The 19,547-nt window shown below is 44.7% G+C and overlaps 1 protein-coding gene across 4 annotated transcripts in view; it reads right to left on the bottom strand.

Annotated features, from left to right (window-relative positions):
* The window catches only part of LOC104912217 (X-linked interleukin-1 receptor accessory protein-like 2), a 262,419-nt gene that overhangs the window by 13,805 nt on the left and 229,067 nt on the right, over window positions 1-19,547 (bottom strand). For 3 of the 4 annotated variants that reach the window (XM_019618318.2, XM_031554710.1, XM_031554711.1), the window contains exons 6-7: window positions 5,335-5,409; window positions 4,439-4,551 (exon numbers count right to left, since the gene is read on the bottom strand). In XM_019618318.2, coding sequence (XP_019473863.1) covers window positions 4,454-4,551; window positions 5,335-5,409 — 173 coding nt within the window. In that variant the 3' untranslated portion in view covers window positions 4,439-4,453. Of the gene's footprint in view, window positions 1-4,438; window positions 4,552-5,334; window positions 5,410-19,547 lie in introns of those variants that run through there. The other variant, XM_031554712.1, reaches the window with a different exon arrangement.

The following is a 19,547-nucleotide window of genomic DNA, read 5'->3' as shown; positions in this document are numbered from 1 at the left end:
GGTCATCTCACCCAGACAGAGCAAGGTGACATGGACTGAGACAAGACTTCACAGAATTATCTGAGTTGGAAGGGACCCTTACTGGTCATCTAATCCAACTCCCATGCACTGAACAGGGACTCGCCCATCCCATACTCAGGCACCAAACAAGGAGAGAGCAATTGAGTCTCTATGGACAGCTTTCAGTCTTCTTTTTGCAGGGCATCTCATGTGCATGATGTAACCATTTGGACAGGAAACACAGCCCAGTACACCACTTACAGCACCATTACTGCATTTACAGACTGCTACAGCACTAATATTTGTAGGCTGTTCTGACAGGAAAAGAAGTCATATCTTGAGAGGCTGATTTAAACAGTTAAAGCAGAATTGCTGATTGCTACATTATTTCCCACTAGAAGTTATATTACCTACTTGTTTGCTGTATCTCACGTCAAGGCTCCGGTTTCATATGGTTTTGATTTTGTATTGATTGATGTATCTCAGGAAATCAAAGGCGAGAAGTCAGTTAGACTGACTTCTAAATAATAATAAGACCTTTTTTAAGCTGGGAAGACACGAAGGGGGAGCGACCTACATCTAACACCTCAAAGCTTTCCTCACAGAATAGGTGAAGTGAATGAGGAAAGAATGCTGTTTCCTCATGTTGTCCCCACCTAAGTGAAGGGATGTTCGATTTGAAGATCAGACAAATGCCTTTTCCATTCCCAAGAAAATCCTTCCAAGCCTGATGCAGTGACGAGCTCTCAGAAGAAGCAGCTGCAGCAGCTCCATGCACTTAGGCAGCAGACCTGGCAGCCTGGCATGCTCCTGTGCCCACCCCACCGGGGCCAAGAACACTTTGCAGCTGTGTACCTGGGCTGCCCCACCATTTCAGACAGTGGCAAGAGCTCCGGGTCTCACCAGAAGAGCATGGAGCCAGCGCTTCAAACACAAAGGACCTTCCACAATTATTTTTTTTAATACTATTTTTATTCTATCCCATTCCTGTCAGCAGATACAGTAACTCTGCATGTTCCCTCATGCTTGGTTCACGCTCTTACTATTGATCTTCTTAATAACTAGTCCCAAGGAATTGCACTGTTAAATCTTTTAGAAACAAAATCTTTCTGAACAGGTCAGCTATTAGGAAAAATGAGAATCCTCATAAAATGCATGTCTGCTTCCCTCAGCATCTTTAGACACAGAAAATACCATGAAGTCAGTGAGGTAAATCCCTTGATATTTTCCTTGTTCAGGAAATTAACATAGATGTTTGTTGGTTTGCTTTCTCCTGCTACATTTCTTAAGTAAAGGTCTGAAAACAAAGCCAGTTCCCAATTTAAAAGTAGATGATACAACCACATTTAATACAGACATGAACATTCACTCCTGCCTCACCTAGATCTCACTAAATATTCCCAAGGAAAAGACCAACTTAACATTGCAATCACTGTGTAGCATTATAGAATTAACAGAAAGCCTTAGCTTGTAGCTAGTAACCATGTAATCAAAATGCAAAGGGTTGCTCATCTTTCTTTCCACATTCACAAAGAACTAAGGGGGAACAAAGTTAGCCAGAAATGAGTTTAAAATTTAAATTAAGAAATTAGCAGAGTGTGCTTACTGTACCACAGTCTGAAGACTTCTGATATAGAAAAGATCAAAATCCCAGTCATATCAGGGTTTCCTTAGCCTCTCTGATTTAGTATGAACAATCCATGTTGGTAGTTAGTTTTATATTGCTAAAGCAACAGAATAAATACAAAAACAAATCTTTGAACAACTACGTTGAATCACGTTGACATAAGCATTATTAAGTTCAAATTCAGACCAAGAGAGACACTCACATTCTGAAAACAGAAAAGTAAGGATTTATGGTAAAAAACTTACTCAGTGCTGTCTCCAGAGCCTTCTGTTGAAGTCACGCTATTTCCTGCCTCAGACAATCAAATTAGGTTTTGATCTATGGAAGTAACTCAGGAATATAGAATCATAGAATCATTATTAAGGTTGAAAAAGACAGCTATTCCAATCGTCCACCTACCACCAATTCCACCCTGCAAACAATGTCCTCAAGTACCACATTTCCATGGTGCTTGAACACCTCCAGGGACAGTGACTCCAGCACCTTCCTGGGCAGTCCGTTCCAGCATCTAATCAGTGTTTGGAGAAGAAATTTGTCCCAGCTTTCAACTTCAACCTCTCCTGGTGCAACTTGAGGCCATTCCCTCTCCTAATGCTGTCATGTGGGAGAAGAGGCCAACCCTTGCCTTGCCACAACCTCATTTCAGGGAGTTGTAGAGAGGGAATATCCTTCTCGGGAAGCAGATGATATTATATTAGATTAACCTCATATTTGCAAAAGCATTCACTCAAGATATAAGATTCAACCCTCTGTATTATCGTGCAATAAAGTACTATTGCCACACTATCGTCCCAATGCCAGAAGCTATAAAACAAACAATTTGGTAGTACTGTTTTATTCCCCCTTCTTGTACAAAACAAATGAACAGTAAACAAATAAACAGTTGTTATTTTCTAGGTTTGCCCAGAGTTGAAGTAATTATTTGACCTGCCAAAGCATCCAAGACAGTGAAATTGTTTTGGACTATTTCTCTGGTCCTCTGGGATTCTCTTTTGTGTTCATCTCTCTTCCCTCCCTGTTTCTCCAATGCAAGCAGATACAGAAAACAAGAAAGACGCAAATACTAGCTTCTGCTTCTCTATAACCTTGACAAGGTTTTGATCTCTGTCAAATTCCAAAGGAAAAAGGAACAAGCAAGAAGTACATGCATGCTCCTTAAGAACAAGGCTGGCTCTGGGCTATGTTTGAAGCCCAAAGAAATTCTTTTATCCACTGTTGATAAGAATTGCGCATAACTAGTTTCATTTGAATCTTCTTACAAAACGTGAAAGCCAAAAGGTGAGTTCTGAAGTCTGCAATCAGGTCAAATAAGCTGCTGAATAGTCAGGCTGCTGCCCTGAGTTCTAGGAAGATTTTGCGTTGCACTGCGCTCCTTGCTTAGAATAATGCTAGAATAACTATAAATCTCATAAGGCAAAGACAGCCATTTCTTTAGAGATTAGCTTTCCAATAGAAATCTAAAATAATCCCTGCAGAACAAGCAGATGAATTAACCTCCATTTCTGTTGTAGTTTAGAGGCGCATTCGCACTTGCAGGACCACGGGTAGAGCAAGCATTTGGCACTATTGGGTGCCTCAACCCCGAGGTCTGCAGGCCCTCTAAAACACACATCTTTTCAAACAAACTTTGTCTTCATGCCTAATCCAGCCCAGAAGAACATCACTTGTTCAAAACTCCAAGGAGCTTAGCAAGGTTTCAAAAGAGTATTCCAGCAGCTGACCTTACAGAGAACTCCATCCTGTTACCTTACTGCAGCCAAATGATTCTCTTTCCTACAAAGCCCGGTGCTCGGAGTGGGGCAGCAGCACACAGCAGAGGTCAGCATGGCTCCAGGGCCACCCACAAGCTGAAGTGTTCCCTGAGACCCTTCCAGCTCCATTTATCGGCCATTTAAAATTAGGGGTGTACGGTGAATTTCACTGTATATCACAGAAATCTTTCAGGTTCTTCCACAAACATTAAACATTTACAGCATAATATGGTTTACTGGCAACAACCAAATGCATTATTATATCAGAATAAAAGCACCATATGTAAATTCCCTGATCTTAGAGGACAACTAATAGAATACATTTCAGCACATAATGATGCAAGATTTATATTTCGCTCTGGAGATATTGCCAAATCCTGTTTTGGAGCCATATCTCCAAGGAGAGAAAGGGTTTTGTTTGTTTCCATCTTACTTACTTATTTATTTTAATCAAACCCTTTTTAATCAGTCACAACAAAATGTTTTCACGTAGGAAGAAAGAAGAAACTCGGTACAAAATCAACAGAGTCCTGATGGAACTTGGAGCAGGAAATGAAGACGCAATGAAAGTGCACCCGGAGTGCCTCTATCACACAGCTGCGTGCAGGGACGGCACGCTCCCAGGGGAAATCATTAGCAAGTTGACTTTAAAGAAGCTGCACCTGGGGACCATATTCAGCCTTTGGGGCTGATCCAAACCTCGATGAGACTGCTTTGCTGTTAGTTTTGGTGAGTTTCTGATTGTGGCCTTGGACCCACCATGGAGTATTTCCTCATTTTAGGGTCACTTTGTGCTCAGCTACACACAGGTCCTGAGGAAGGGCACCTGAGTGTGCAGCACTCAGCAGGCACTGGCTGCAGCCCAGATCTGCTGCTGCCTTCCCTGTGCAAGTCCTGCCTGCCTCCCAGATCCATTCAGGTATGTGAGAATAAGTTTAGGAAAGGGCACAAATTATTCACATTCTTGCCACAATTCAACCATCACATTCAGGAATTCCAGCCTTGTTTTTAAATATTCCGTGGCATCTCCAGTGTTATGCTGAAAATGTTAGGCACCTAGTTTAAAAAACTGATGTCAGAAAACCAGACAAAAGGCTTTGCCACACTTACCAGCCTCCTTACACGTTCCATTCTGACTCTGCTTGCCTTTAAACACCGTTCCACCATTGAATCCTAACCAATTTTTGGTGTAACAGAGGAAGAGAATCAAGCTTTAGAGGAAGGAAAACACTGCACCTTCAGCACACAGTGCACCCATGCCTACAAGACATCTCTTGTAGTTCAAATTCATGGCACCACAGTCCTCAACAGCAATTCCGCTTATGCTGCTTAAAATTAGAAATCCATTTTCAAGACGTTGAAAAAAAAAAACCTCTGAAGCTTCAAAGCCAAGCAATTCAGCAACAAGATGCCTCGCAGTTCCCCCAAAGTTTGCAGAACTTCCTAACAGTCTTTCAACACAAGGGAAAATACAGGCTGCCAGCTGAGAGTCAAGGATATGCAATCACACAAGAAAATACAACAGGAGTGAGAAAAGCATACAAGCATCTTTGTCAAAAGTCCTTTCTTCAGAACAACCTGAAAATGTACTGTTTTCCATTAACTTTTAAAGGAATCAGCATTTCTTTTATGAGACTATTTGTCTTAGGGAGAACATCAGCTGATCAATACCACTCCAATGTAGACATATGTTAGCCTATCAATCATACATTAAAGAGAACAGCAGAACTTTACATTTAATACCCTGTGTAACCAATTAGTACAGCCATTCCCTGATGTTACACAAGTTCATTCCTTCAAATTGCAATGGCAGTGAATTCTACAGTTATAAATGAGAAGCTGCAAATTGATTTGCATGTAATAACAATGCCGTTAAAGCTTTCTTAGCACTTTCAATTTTCCTATCTGCTACCAGAGTGGAAGTGTAGGATCTATTATTCCCAGAAGGAGACTTACCCAGCTGGACATCTATAACAGTTGGCTGATTCTCCATGGGGAACAATGGCTTTGGAGGCTTGTCTGTGAGTAAAGCTAGAAAACAAAATGAGAAAATGTAATGGAAAAATTGAGACAAATAACTGGATAAGAAAACCTCTGTCATGTAAGCAATCAAATGTTTGTAGGCTTGGTGGTATGTAAACATTTATTACATGGTATTGCTGCTTAGGTGCTAGGCTGCCAAAGCAGTACTGAACTCTTAGTGGCTGCAGTGGCAGCTGATTCAGGGAAATGAATGATTTCAATTCACATCCTTAAACAAAGCACAGAAAGAAGTTCCATTTCTAACTCTTAAACTACATATAATATCTAGATCAAGTATTTCTCAGTTAACACGCTTAACTCATTTGCAATGTCCATGTAATCATTTCAGTGTGACCATTCCCAACATGTCTTCAAGTTTTCCCAAAGTGGTATTTAGATTCTTAAAGAAAACTTGCACAGAATGTTGTGCATTGAGTCCCAACAGCTTCACACCTCACCTATACTCCCACTCAAATAGGTGGAGGCATCAGGATGCTCATTTCAAAGCATAAGTGTCTTAGTTTCAGCTGTTTTTCTCATGACGACTGGCACGATGCTGTATGTTGGTTTTAGAAGAAAAACAATATCGATAACACAAGTGCTTTCACATTTCTTCTGCAGACCAATGTTTCTAGTTGTTGCTACGCTGTAGCAGCTGTATGGAGCCCAAGACAGTTCCGTTTCTCTACTTCTTGCACTGCCCAACCAGTGAGGGGGATGAGGGGACAAAAGGAGCTGGGCGGGGACAGAACCAGAACAGACGACCTAAACTGGCCAAAAGGATATTTCATTCCATGTGACACCCTGCAGAAAGGAAACCTGAAAAAGCCCTGAGTTTGGGGGATGCAGCCAGGAGATTAGCTGGGCATTGATCAACAGGTAGGAAGCAATTGCTTGCACATCACTTGTTATACACATACACATATATATAAAAACTCTAATCATTGAATCAAAGAATGGACCAAGTTGAAAGGGACTCAAGGATTATGAATCTCCAACCCCCTGCCACAGGCAGGGCCACCAACCTCCCCATTTAATACCAGCCCAGGCTGCCCAGGGCCCCATCCAACCTGGTCTTGAACACCTCCAGGGATGGACGGTGCATCCACAGCCTCTCTGGGCAGCCTTTTTTCCTCTTTTCCTCTACTTTTTCCTCTATCTTAGTAAGCAGTTTTTTATCTCAATCCACAAGTTTCATTTGTGTTTATTTGTTTTTGCTGATTCTTTCCCCAATTCCACTGGGAAGGGAGAAAGTGAGAGAATGACTGTGTGGTGCTGAGCCACTTGTCAGATTATCCATGACAATAAGTTGGGACCTCACCACCTTCTGTTCTCCATTGCAAGATCTGGAAACAATACCCAGGCTGCTCCTGCCAGGTGACTACTTGAGGACAGAGAATGACAAGCAGTACTTTTGAGCAGCACAGCCCTGAGCAGCATCTTCGTGACCCAGTTTAAGAGCTCAGTGCAAGACCATGCAGCTAAGTTGTATAAGTCTGGGCTACCTTGAAATAAAAGACTGAGTATTTCTGGAGAAAAGAAGTTTTGTTGTTGTTGTTTGTTTGTTTTTAAATAAATATAACATCTTGCATCACAGAAATTAAACACTTCAAGTTTACTAGAAAGCTTTTTCTGTTAAAAATTCATCACTATAATTTATTTGATCTGAATTTATACACTGAATTCTTCACGGTGAGGTGACGGAGCACTGGAACAGGCTGCCCAGGGAGGTTGTGGAGTCTCCTTCTCTGGAGATATTCAAGTCTCTCCTGGACGCCTACCTGTGCGACCTGGTGTAGGGAACCTGCTTTGGCGGGGGGGTTGGTCTTGATGATCTCTAGAGGTCCCTTCCAACCCCTACAATTCTGCGATTCTGTGAATTTGAATTTTTCTGTAAAAGACTAGGGCAAAATTGCCCTCCTCCTCAGAAGTCTCAGCACTTTAATTCGATAGGAAACGAGCCTGCCCAGAACTCTGTTAGATCAAACTGACAGCTGCCCTTAGCCCAGGCAGCAGCTAGTCCATCAACCTAAACTAGCAACAGGAGATGGCTGTGACTTTGGTGTTGTGCCATGCATAGATCATCTGCAGAGGGACCAGTATTAGCAGTACATGATGACTTTCAAGATCCTGGTAGGGCTGGTCATCCCCTTATCTCTGCTAGGTCCCTCCTGGTACACCTCCTCCAATCCATAACTGTGCTTCCCTTGCCCCAGGAGGAACTGGGTAAGATGGCAGCTGGGATACAGGTCTTCATGATACAAGGGGACTGCATGCCTGCCAGCTGCATGGTGTCTATCAAAAGTGCTCCCACTACTAGCAGCCCAAAACACCAGCCTGCCCCCATCCTTTCTGGCCAACTTGGTTCCTCCAACCAGGGGGCAACCAGTGCCCCACTCTGCTACCTGGAAGCATCAGCCCAGGGGCAGAAAACTCTAACATGGCACCTGGTTGATGATGGCATCCCACTTGCATGTCCTGGGGTCACTGCCTTGCAGGATCACGTCACCCATGGATGTGGAAACTGGAGGACTCCATAGCTGGCAGAAGCAGGAGGGCATTCATGGGTGCGCACAGAAAACCTGACAGTGCCCTCCCACCTGCTGATGTTCATGCATGCTCCCCATGCAGTTGCCTACAGCTCCCACTTTGACCGTGTGAGTGGCAACCTAGAACACTGAAGGAGCATCCCATCTTAGGCCTCTCCCACGAGGACACAAAGGAAGTGAGGGGCCAAGGCTGATGATGGAGCCAGGGCTGAGCACAGGCCCATGCCCCAGGCTCCCCATTGGGAGCTCACCAAGGTGGCTCAGTTCCTGGGGTGGGAGATGATGGCGGCGGTGCAGGAGGCCATTGCCTGCCCATGTCCTTCGTGGCCATGTACATCAACCCCAACACCAACTACAACACGGTGCCCTCACACCTCATGGACCAGGGCATCCTTCCTTCATGTGTGAACGACTCCTGAACCCTCTAACCCTTCTGCTCCTGCTCAGCATCCTCACAATTCCCCACACATCACCAGTAAAAGAGGAACGTCTTTCCCGTGGCCCAGAGCTTGTGTGTCGATCAGCATTAGGTACAGAAGATGCTGGGCACTGACCTGCACTTCTGCACACACATCTGAGGCCCACGTACCTGCAGATTTCTACTTCTGCAAAAATAAAGGAGCTGGATTTCTGTCTTCCCCCACCTCCCCAGCACACCTCATACCTGCTTGATAGCTGCTGCATCACAGCATCACACATCACCCACCAGGACACAAATTCAGCTGCATCTACACTGCTTTTTTGGGGAGGAATAAATAAATAAGGACACATTTCCAGCACATGACAAACAAGTTTTGTTTTGTGGCCCCTGTGCCACCTCTGACCTCACCACGGGGAAGGGGGTGAGGTGAGTGGGATGGGGCTGAATGCATCCCTGGGGCAGCCAGGAGAGGGCTGGGGTTCCAACCTTTCCACTGCCCCAAAGCAATGATGGTAAAAGGAGAAATTTGGAGGTCATTTAGTGCTGTTGTGTTGTCAGGGACTAATCCAGCCCCAGCTGCAGCCCTCCAGCAGCTGCTAGTGCCTGGCCAACAGGATGAGGAGCCAGCCAAGTGCCAGGAACATGCAACCATGTAAGCAGAAAAAATAATTCCTCATGTAACTCTGCTGGGGCAGAGGTGGGCTCTGCTCTGCTTCCAGATTTCTAGTGCAGACCAAAGAGCCAGCAGTAAATATAGTGTAACATCAGGAATAGGTAGAATTGGTGGATTCAGTCAAAAATGAACAGGGACCTCAACTTCTTTTTCATTCCCACATGGAGCTATGGATTTACAAATACTTTATAAGACAGAAAAAATTGTTACTGAGGGTTTAGAAATAAAAGCTTACACATTTCCACAGTGTGTTTCCATTGACTTCAGCTGCCTTACTGGAGGATATAAAATTGGATAAGAGCAGCAGCACGTGCCTGCAGCCTGGAAAGTGGTCGCCTGGTGCACTGCTTCAGAAGCACTGCCAGCAGAGCGGGAAAGGGATCATGAAACCCCATCTGCTGTGGTAGCCCAAGGCTGGGCTGGATGGGCTCTGGGCAGCCTGAGTTGGGGGGGCAGCCAGCCTGCTGGGGGTGGGACTGGGGGCTTTAAGGTCCCTTCCAACCCAAGCCATGCTGTGATTCTGAGATCACGGTGAAACTGCTGGCTGCAAGGACAATTACAACATGCTAGTATAATGACCTCAAACTGAGGGTTTGGTAAGTTTGAATATTATGAACCAAATTTAAAAAAACACAGAGCTGTATCTTCAGATTTTTATAGTTCCAAGTCATTGAACACTTGCCTCAATTTATGGAGTCAAGTGCCATGCACAGAACGTTAACAGCAAGGCCTGTCCTAACATTTGCAAGACTGTTTTCTAGAGCCACTGGGGACAATAAGCCACCTACTACAGCAGGCTCTTAGGCAGGCCGTTGCTACATTGCTTCTCATGATGCAGCCTCCTGTGTTGTGGGCCACAGAGCTGGGAGCCCGGCAGGGGGCAAAGGCAAGGTCTGGAGACAGGGGGCAATCAACAAAGGGCCAACAGTCATTTTTTCATTATGTCCCTAGGTGGGAAAGGGAGCAAGCCTCAGCTCAGCTTCTCAAAGCCTGATCTCTACCACCACTTCACTTTCATGCTGGATAGGATGCTCTGGACAGCATGGGAGCCACAGCAAAAGCCCTGCCCAACACCATGATTAGGAAAACAGTGAGCAATAGAGCTAGGCAGGAGGAGCCCAGCAATCATCATTTTTGGCACACAGTGAAACACAGTCGCATCATTTCTTACCGACAAATCAGAAGCGTGGCCATAAGTGAAGCAGTTTAGCTTCTGGTCCTGCTTACAGCACGTTATTGGCACCTAGTGGCAGACAGGACAGCCCAAGCCTCGCTCCAGGCGTGTTCTGGAGGAGGAAAGCTCACATGAAGACAGCCTTATTCTGACACAGGAGTTGCTCACTTTCCCATGCCGCTTCACCCACTTTGAGATCAGCTTGCTGGCTGCAGCCCTGCATCATGGAGCTAAGTGCACTGCAGACACCCAGTGGTTTTATAAAGCAAAAAAATACCCAGACGGGGGTGAAAGTCTCTGATGTGTATCCAGTTGCACCTGGAACTGACAAAGGAACAAAGCCATCTCTCATACCAAAAATAACAGACTGTAGTTAGGTAAGCACAGGAGTCAGGACAGCTAACAGGACACTAACCACACAGCTCTCCCCACTGCTCCAGAGAAAACCCCTTCCATCTCTAGCTAGCCACTGATCACCAAATGGAGCCAGCTGGTCCCAGACACCTTTTTCCCCAGGAAAACATAGTTACCCAAGTTAGACTTTGCTCCAGCTACCCTGTCTGCTCACCTGCAGTGCCATGCAGGCCCACCCCAGCTTGGCTTGCCCTACTGCTCCAAGGGAAAGAAGGCCACGGGGACATTGCAAAACATGGCAGATCGTGGCTGGGAAGAAGATGGCCATGCTGTGGCTGCTGGCCGAGCTGTGCTCTGGGCCTGGTAGGAAGATATTGGGCTGGCTCAACACAGAGCACATCCTGCAGGATCTTGTGGACAAGGACATCTGCCTGTGATGTCCGTGTGGCAGACCCACTGCTGCACAGCGGGAGCTGTCTGTGGAGAAGCTGTGTATCCCTTTTGTGTACAGCATCCGGTTATCCATGGAAAACACAGTGGAGAGGCTCGGCGGGGGGCTCCCAGCACCTCCTTCCTATGTGCCAGCCACTCTAAACTCCCTAACAGAGGAGACAATCTTCACAGAGAAGCTAAAAAACATGTTCTCCTATGCTTTGCAGGATATGACATACCATTACCTTCCCTGAGGAAACTGAGATCGATACTACAGAGATGCTTTAGGCTGCTCAGACTTCCAGAGATGACACCTACCCTGCACATAGGACTATAAACCCAGGGCCTTGGTGCTAAGGTACAAGTTAGAGCCAAGGCAGTCCTGAATTCCTTTCCTTCCTTCAAAATCTTTGTGTCATGGCAAACAACCCAGGCAAGTACAAACCTTACGTTTTTAGCTATGCAGCTACATCTAAAACCATACAGGAACTTTTAAGATAAGCTAACCAGTGCTAACACCACTAGAAACACAGCCTGTCAGTCATTCATACAGCAACAGGCACAAAGAAGGGCAAAACAAGACTATGTCCCTACCCAGTGCTACTACTGAACTAAAACTTCTAACTAAGGAAGCTCAGATAACCTTTACAAGATGAGTATCCCAGATGAGTGCAGCCACTGATGCTTTGCAAGGAGCCTCAGCAGAGTTTCACTTTTTGTTATATCACCATCACATTGGCTTCTCCTTAGTTTTTCACGCTTGCATTTCTACCCTTAGACTTCCCTTGTATTATTACTTTTCACCTCTGGTACTAAATCATAGTGTGTGCCAGTGTAGCTGTACCTGAGCTGCACCAGTGTATTCAGTCTTCCCTTGCTTTATGTTCTTTGCACACCTCACTCTGCACCCTTCACAGCCCAACCCAAGCAGAACTTCCTCCAGCTTTATTTGTGTCTTTGGAAGGCTTTGAAATGTGCTCCTGTATGTCATATTTTAAGTGGTTCTATTTTGCCATGATGTTCTTGGAGAGCAATCATTACAACAATCTGGCAGCCAGTCAGAGCTCTTCATAGCAGAAGTGAAATGGCCCAAAAGGATTTTGAGTCTAAAAGGCAATTAACTGGGTCTTTTACGTTTATAAAAAAGAAAAGCCATCCTTATTTTGGAGGTCAGACATAAGATTCCTTATTCATCTCACGAAATTCACTATTGGTCCTTCTTAAGCAGTAAGAAGAAGTGAGATATACTCAGCTGCAAGGGATTCTAATCTAAAACAATCTCTGTACTCAACAGAAATCCATAAACAACCTTCATTCAAATGCAAATTCCTCTAAGATAAATTCCTTTAAGTTCTCTGGATAATTTTATAGATCATAGTGGCACTGAGTTCCAGCCTTGCTAAAAGTGAAGCTAGAACAAAAAGCTAATGCTGTTACTGTATCAACCCTTCATAAACCCAGCAGCATTATGTGCTCTCACCTAACTCTTGCTTCACTTACAACTCTAAACTGTAACAAATAAGTGCACTGCATACATTCTTCCTATTATTAGAACATACAGTAGTACTTCTGCAAAGAAGTATGAATACCTCATTAACTGCCACAGGAAGAGCTGGGATAGAGCTGTCTACAAGTTTTTCTGATCCCTTGGAATATGACATGCTCCTAGGCTGCTGTGAGCAGCAATGCTTCTATGGGGAAGACACTGGAACAAGGATGAGATGCTCCCCAAAGCATCAGTGCCTGGGGCCACACAGCCAGAGGCACCTTCACAGGGCACTGGGCCTGACAACACAGCACTCCAGGGGGTTCTCTGCTTTCACTTTCCTTCCCAAGATTTAACCCCACAAAAGCTGGGATGGTTTTGGTTATGTTTACACACGTCAGCTCTATGACTCTTAATTAAGTCTGCAGGGTGCCACACAGGGTTGCATCCTTTGCCCTCAGTAACAGCTGGCATGCTACCTCAGGCATCACTTGGAGCCACAGATCTGGGATGACAGCCTGGAGAAGCATCTGGAAACACTGGTGCCTCCTTCCCAAGCTTGGTGGACATGGCCAGAGGCTGTTTGAGAGAGACTGCTCAAAGGGTTGGTCCTTCCTAGGCTTATTTTCACTCTACTAGAAAGTTGAGAACGATAACTGAGTTATCACAGTTAATCGGGGGTGGTTTCTTCAAGAGGTTTCAAGACACAACATCTTACGAATTAGTGCACTGATAACTCTGCAGTTCTCATCCTCATGCATTTTCTTTCCCATAATACATCATACTTTCATTCTTTCTTCTCTATGGATACTGGAAATATGCTGTGCCAGGTGAAGTGCCTCAGAAAAGCAGAGACCTGAGATCTGCAGCCAAGTGCCAGTGCAGCACAAGAGACTAGCAGCTCACTCCTTCACTACCATTTCAAAGATATCTCATTCCATAACCAAACATAGCTGACCTATGCTCTCCTAAAAAAATAAAAAACTGTTGCAAAGAAACAGCTTTTGGACTGGGCTAAGTGATGGCAAGCAGCCAGAGAAACTGCCACGCACCTCTGCAAGCACCACCTCCCTCACAGTCACTTACCTGACACATCTCTATTTCCCTACACTATTTCCTACTTCCAACTGGTTTCCAAACCACGTAAAAAGCTCTAGGAGCGCTGAAGGCAGAAGTGTAAAAGTGTACGTTCATATGACTAAGAAGTAGTTAAATACTGGGGAAAGGTTTTCTTCTTCCTTGGTGTGGATAATGACTTTTTCTCTGGTTGTGATGCACCCAAAGCACGTTAGCTAATTCTATGATTTTGCTATGAATGTACCTCCTGGACATTGGTTCATGTAATTTGCAATGATGAAAGGAACAATTATCCCAATACGAAGCAGAATGCAGGGAATTAACAAAATTGTTTCAAATCTTCTACAAGGCAATTTGCATGCCAACCTACTTCCTTCAATCAAAGGATCTGGCATCTTCCCACCAGTAATTAACACAGAGCCTCCAGTATCATTCCAACAAGAATCTGGCTAACCTTTTGACAGCAGAACTGATGTGTTTGAATAGCATCCTCTGGGGCAAATAACAGCATGCCAAGTCTTTAATCTGAAACTAGCTCATACCCCAAGTTAAGCTTTTGTTCACTTGTAGTTCAAATACACATGCTTCCAGGCATAGCTTACATCTACTTTGGCAGCTAAAAATCTTGGCGGTGATGCTGTAACTTTCACACCAGAGATGAAGACGGAACTGTGTGCAAAATGCGAAGTCAATATGTTAACCAGAGGGCACGTGCTGCCACGGGAAGCGCAGCGTTACACCGTTTGGAAAAGATGCACCTAACTCCCTTTGGCTCATCTGAAATTGCAGCTTGTGCCAGCAGATTTCTCAACAGCTGACAGCAATGCTTCAGGCCTGACCTGCTACTGCTTTATCCATTATGTTGCTGCTTACACCTATGCGAACGTGTGAGCCAACTGTGCAGATGTAAGTGTGACAGCTATAGCCTTGGCTGCCAGGGACTGAACTGTGCACTTGCAGAGTTAAAAGCTTGTCTAAAGAGGCTCAGGATCCCACTCGGGCTCGTAATGAGTATCCTCTGTGGGCTGAGCCTCTAACACATCTTCCCCAGCAAGTCCCAGATCACAGCGATCGCTCCTCGTTTTGTCGGCGCAGCAGTAAATTACCACACAAGGTGACAAGCAGCAGAGAACCACAAAAAGCAATTCATTCATAAAAATGCCGCTTTCCAAGGCTGTGTTTATATGGGAGCAGTGTTCCCTGATTAGCCATATTGTAGTGTGCCACCAGTCAGTCAAAGCACTGTTCAGCATTCAGCTATTGAGCAGCCTTTCCTGCACCACAGCAGTATCAAGCTGACAAAATGATTGCACCTTCATCCGTCACTTGCTGTAACAGAAATAAAGCCACTGCAACAAAATGTTGGCAAAGGATAAATGTCTCCACCTTTGAAAATAAACGCTGAGCACTTATTCTCAATAAACTCAAACTCAATAAACTCAGAACTTGCACAGAAGCCAGCAGCCATTATCCAGTGACAAAGAGTTTTTCTCTATTTATTACTATTCAAGCAGGAAATGCATCTTTCGGGACAGCAGGGTGAAATGATACAGCAACTGGCTGCCTCCCCTCTGCCACCAGCACCACAAACATCACCGTTTGCAAATTCCACCCAGGATTAAGAGCGCTTTAAGGCACCGCTTGGCCTGCCTTTGTGGGACAATTTTCTGCAAGAACGAGTTTAGCATCTCTATATTAGCAGAAAATAATCAGCGTTCATCACACGAACTCTTTTTATGACATAACACAATCACAGTTTTAACGAACAGCCTGAAACACAGCTCTCAACGCAAATGAATTTTGAAGCACTCAGATGCTCCTGAATCATGACTGGTGGTGTTGATTCTAACCTGTTAAGCCCTCAGTGCCTTGGAATAGACCCGTGTTGGAGAGGTGATGCTACCAGCATCAAGAAGCTGGCCCTGACTGCTGCCCCTTTGACTTTGAGAGCAGGCACATCCTTAATGACCAGTTGTATTGGTCTGTCCCACTCTTACGAGCTGTTCCAACATCTCCTGCCACAAGGCACGACCTTGTAGCAAAGGGTCCCTGTTTAAAACACATGATGGCAAGTGGCACTTCCAAGTGCAAAATCAGGAAGTCTTGCTGCCAGCCTCTTCAACTGAGGTGCTTTCAGCTACTGCACACGGGACGCTCTTTGAGCACTTGTAAATGATAGACTGCTACGCAGAGAAGTGCAGGAGCATCATATGCTACACAATCTTTACTGAATTTATGAAAATATTAATGAGAAAGGAACTTCATTTTTGACCTTCTGGCTCCTCCAGTTCGCAGACTTGTGGAAGACCATCTGCCCCCTTCTTACAAGGCAGTCAATTTGCAAAGGGCTGTAGGAAGTGAAATGGTGGGATTCTGCTGGCACTTACACAACAGAACATGACTTAGGAGGACTCTGGTGAAGTGGAATAGAAACAGCAGCATAGATTGCACCTTAATGAAGTACAGATGACAAAAATCCACAAGGTGCCTATCACAAAGTGATTAGAACAGCACTGAACAATTAACACCACTGCAATACACAAGTCAAATGCCAGTGGCAGCTGACTGTAGTGCATCTCTTGATATGAAACATTACTTGTGCTTCATAGCATTGATGAGATGGGTTACTGCCAGTGCTGCCTCTGCAGGTTGGGTGCGGGGAAGTAGAAGAAGTCTGTGCTCAGAGGGCTCTCACTGATGATAGCAAATTACCATGCTCCTATATTTGCCAATACACCTTTCTGTTTCCCTGCATTTATAAATTTCAAAGACTAGATAAGATTATACATGATCATTTTACTCACTTCCTAAATGTGGGTCTTGTATCCTCTTTTTATAAAGCAAACATGAGTTTCCTGAGAAATAGCGAAAAAAGTGTAATAAATTGTTTCTAAGCTCAAATTGCATTTTCCTGCAATATAATGCATGAAAATCTCAACTGGAGTGTACTTTATGTAATGAATGGAGCGTACTGAACACAAAGAATACCTGCACTCATACTGTTTCTCTTGGACTCTGGGCAGAAATTAGATGCTTGAAGCAACCCTCCATTTCAAGGAGAGCCACAGAACATTCTGTGACATTTTAAATCTTGGATTTCTTAACTCTTTTCTCCTTCTCTTACAAAAAAGCAAAGAAGTGGTAACGGAAAATGCCAGATCTCATCATTCATCTCTGAGGGACAGCAGGAGACTTTGCATGCAAATGAAGGCTATCACTTGTCAACCTGAAGTCAGATACCATAAGCCTGCTGTCCACAACCAATTAGCATCCCATGATCAATGTGACCACTTGTGTGCAGAGGACTGCTGCACCATGGCACTACCCCAGCAACGTGAACTATCACGGAGTGGATTTTAGCTGTTACTTTATTAGGACTCAAAGTAATCCACTATTTTCTTAAACTAAAAACCCAGTATTAGAAATGATTTATCAAAAGAGAGTTATTGTGGATGATGAATGCTAGCAAAACATTAAATCATCTAATGTACTGTATGCAGGCAAAGCTGTGGTGCTCTCTCATAATTCAGGAGAAGCCACCTCTAGGCACCACAGCAGCTCCAGCCACACGCCCCAACCTGGCAAAGCAGGAGCTGGCTGCAAATTCCCCTCTCTTGGTTTGCTGTCTCAGGTAATCACAAGCCTCCCTGAGCTCGGGGTCAAAAGCTTTGTTACAGACCATGGATTTGTGCGTAGCTTTTCAAATACAAGGACAGAGGTACTGAAGATCTGCATTAAAAAAGTATTTTACCTGAAGTCTTGAATGCGGTAGAGAACATCTAGAACTTGTGCTTCGGACATAATGAGATGTTACATGGTGTAACAGCACAGCCTTCTTTGATGAGGAGCATCACAATTTCAAAGCTGCCATACTGCGAACAGTTTTTAAATGGAATGTCATAGAATCACAGAATCACCAAGACTGGTAAAAGACCTCTGTACCATCCAGTCCAAACATCCACCTTCCACCACTAAACCCCATTAAATACCTGTAGCACTGTCAGAAAAAATACTGGGCAGAATCATATCATTATGGTATAGATTCGAGGAAAAATGAATAACAGCAGGCAGAATATAAGCACGTGGAATCACCAGAGATGCACTTGCTACTGCTTATCCTCCCTAATGACCAAAGACTGAAAAAAATGTAAAGCAGCTGATGAAAGACCATGCCTTAAGAAATGAAGTAGATAGTTCAGGCATGGAATTTACTGCCTTATGTGGGCCAAAGTATTTAAAAGAATTAACAAAAAAAGTAACAGTCACAGAAATCTCTGGTGGGATAGTGCATTTACAGAGTCAGTGGTATTGCTTTCGCTGCTTCCATTAGAATTAATACTAGCTAACAGGAAGCAGAAGAACCCCCAGGTGATCAGTGTGGGACCAGTGTCTTTCATATCAGCTTCTATCAAACACAGGGTGGTTTTCTCATCTGATAACTTTCACTGAAATACCCTAAACATGAGCAAAGCACTGCCTCTAAGAAGGATGCTATGTGAAACATCAGAGCTTTGATAAAAGAAGCTCCAGATAAATGGTACGCATCCAAAGTCAGCGGGCACACTCCTGACCCGCATGCATCAGGAGGCAACTATGCGGCAATAATCGCAGTATTTTAAGACTAACATATTACTTTAAAATGTTTAATGGTCAGTGGAGATTCAAAGAATGGCAAGCAAACCTCCAAGGGAAACGTGCCTAATGGCTGCACAGGGCTCTGTGTATGAAAAGCACGAGGACACGTATCACTCCAGTGCGCACTGATGCGTCTCAGCAGAGTCCCATTAACAAGCCCAGTGACACGCTGCACAGCCAAGAGGAGCAAATAAAGTTCTGGTGACACAACACAAAGAGACTGCAGCAACACTAAAAGCAATGGTAAAGCATGAAGATTAACATAAAAATGTGTTTGGGACTGTACTTGTTTGGAATTGGCGTGATCACTGCTAAGTGGGCACTTACAGAGGAGCAAAATCTAACCCTGCCAGCTGGATGAGCAAGGGACTGTACCTGTCCCACGGCCAGCTCAGGCACAGGTTAATATGCATGCTGCAGGAATAAGGGGACCTAGCTGCCACACCCCTTAAATGTGAGATAAAACAGCCCTGCAGGTGCTTCAAACGCCAGCGGTTAAGGACTTCAGCATATTTCATCCAACCTTTCTTAACAGATGGAGATCATTTTTACACCAAGGGGAAAAAAACAGAGACATAAAGCAAAAGCAACATCAAGCAGAAAACAAACAAACAAACAAACCTCCTAAAATAAAGCAAGCACCCCATTTTTTATTAACAAGCCAGCAGTGAGTTTCCCCTCAGGCAGAACCGCACACACAGCATGCGGAAGGCAAGTCACCTCTTCAGCCTCAGCAGATAAGGCACAACAAGCCAGTGAGCACAGCCTGCACAGCAATGGGCTCCCACCACCAGCCCCTGCCCAGTTCAGCCTCAGCTCCTGGCAAGTATGCAGGCTCCTGGAGTGGGGCTTTCTGTCCTCCTGCCATTTCCCCAGCTGATTTCCAGGACAGAAATCAGCACAACTCCCACCCATCAGCCAGCAGGATCATGAAATCATAGAATCACCAAGGTTGGAAAAGATCACCCAGTCCAACTGCCCACCTACCACCAATGCCTCCCACTAGACCATGTCCCTCAGTACAATACCTACACGTTTCCTGAACATCTCCAGGGATTCCACCACCTCCCTAGGCAGCCCATTCCAGCATACTGTTGTTTACAGCATTCCAGACCACGCATACTCTTGGTCAAGGAGCTCAAAGCAGAGGTTGCTCTCCTCAGCATCTGCGACCTCAGCGCTGGATGCAGGGACCATCCACTACCCAGCTTTTTGTGTCCCTTTTGACTCCTCCAGCAGGGGACAGACATTTTGCAGCAGGAGTGTAATTTCTGAGAAATTTTTCACAGAGCTGTGTCATCTTGTTGTAACGAACCTGCCTGACACTTCGTTTTCCTGCTGAAAGT

This window comes from Meleagris gallopavo, chromosome 9, assembly GCF_000146605.3.
Source record: "Meleagris gallopavo isolate NT-WF06-2002-E0010 breed Aviagen turkey brand Nicholas breeding stock chromosome 9, Turkey_5.1, whole genome shotgun sequence".
NCBI classification, from domain to species: domain Eukaryota; kingdom Metazoa; phylum Chordata; class Aves; order Galliformes; family Phasianidae; genus Meleagris; species Meleagris gallopavo.
This window is presented reverse-complemented; position numbering and strand designations above follow the sequence as displayed.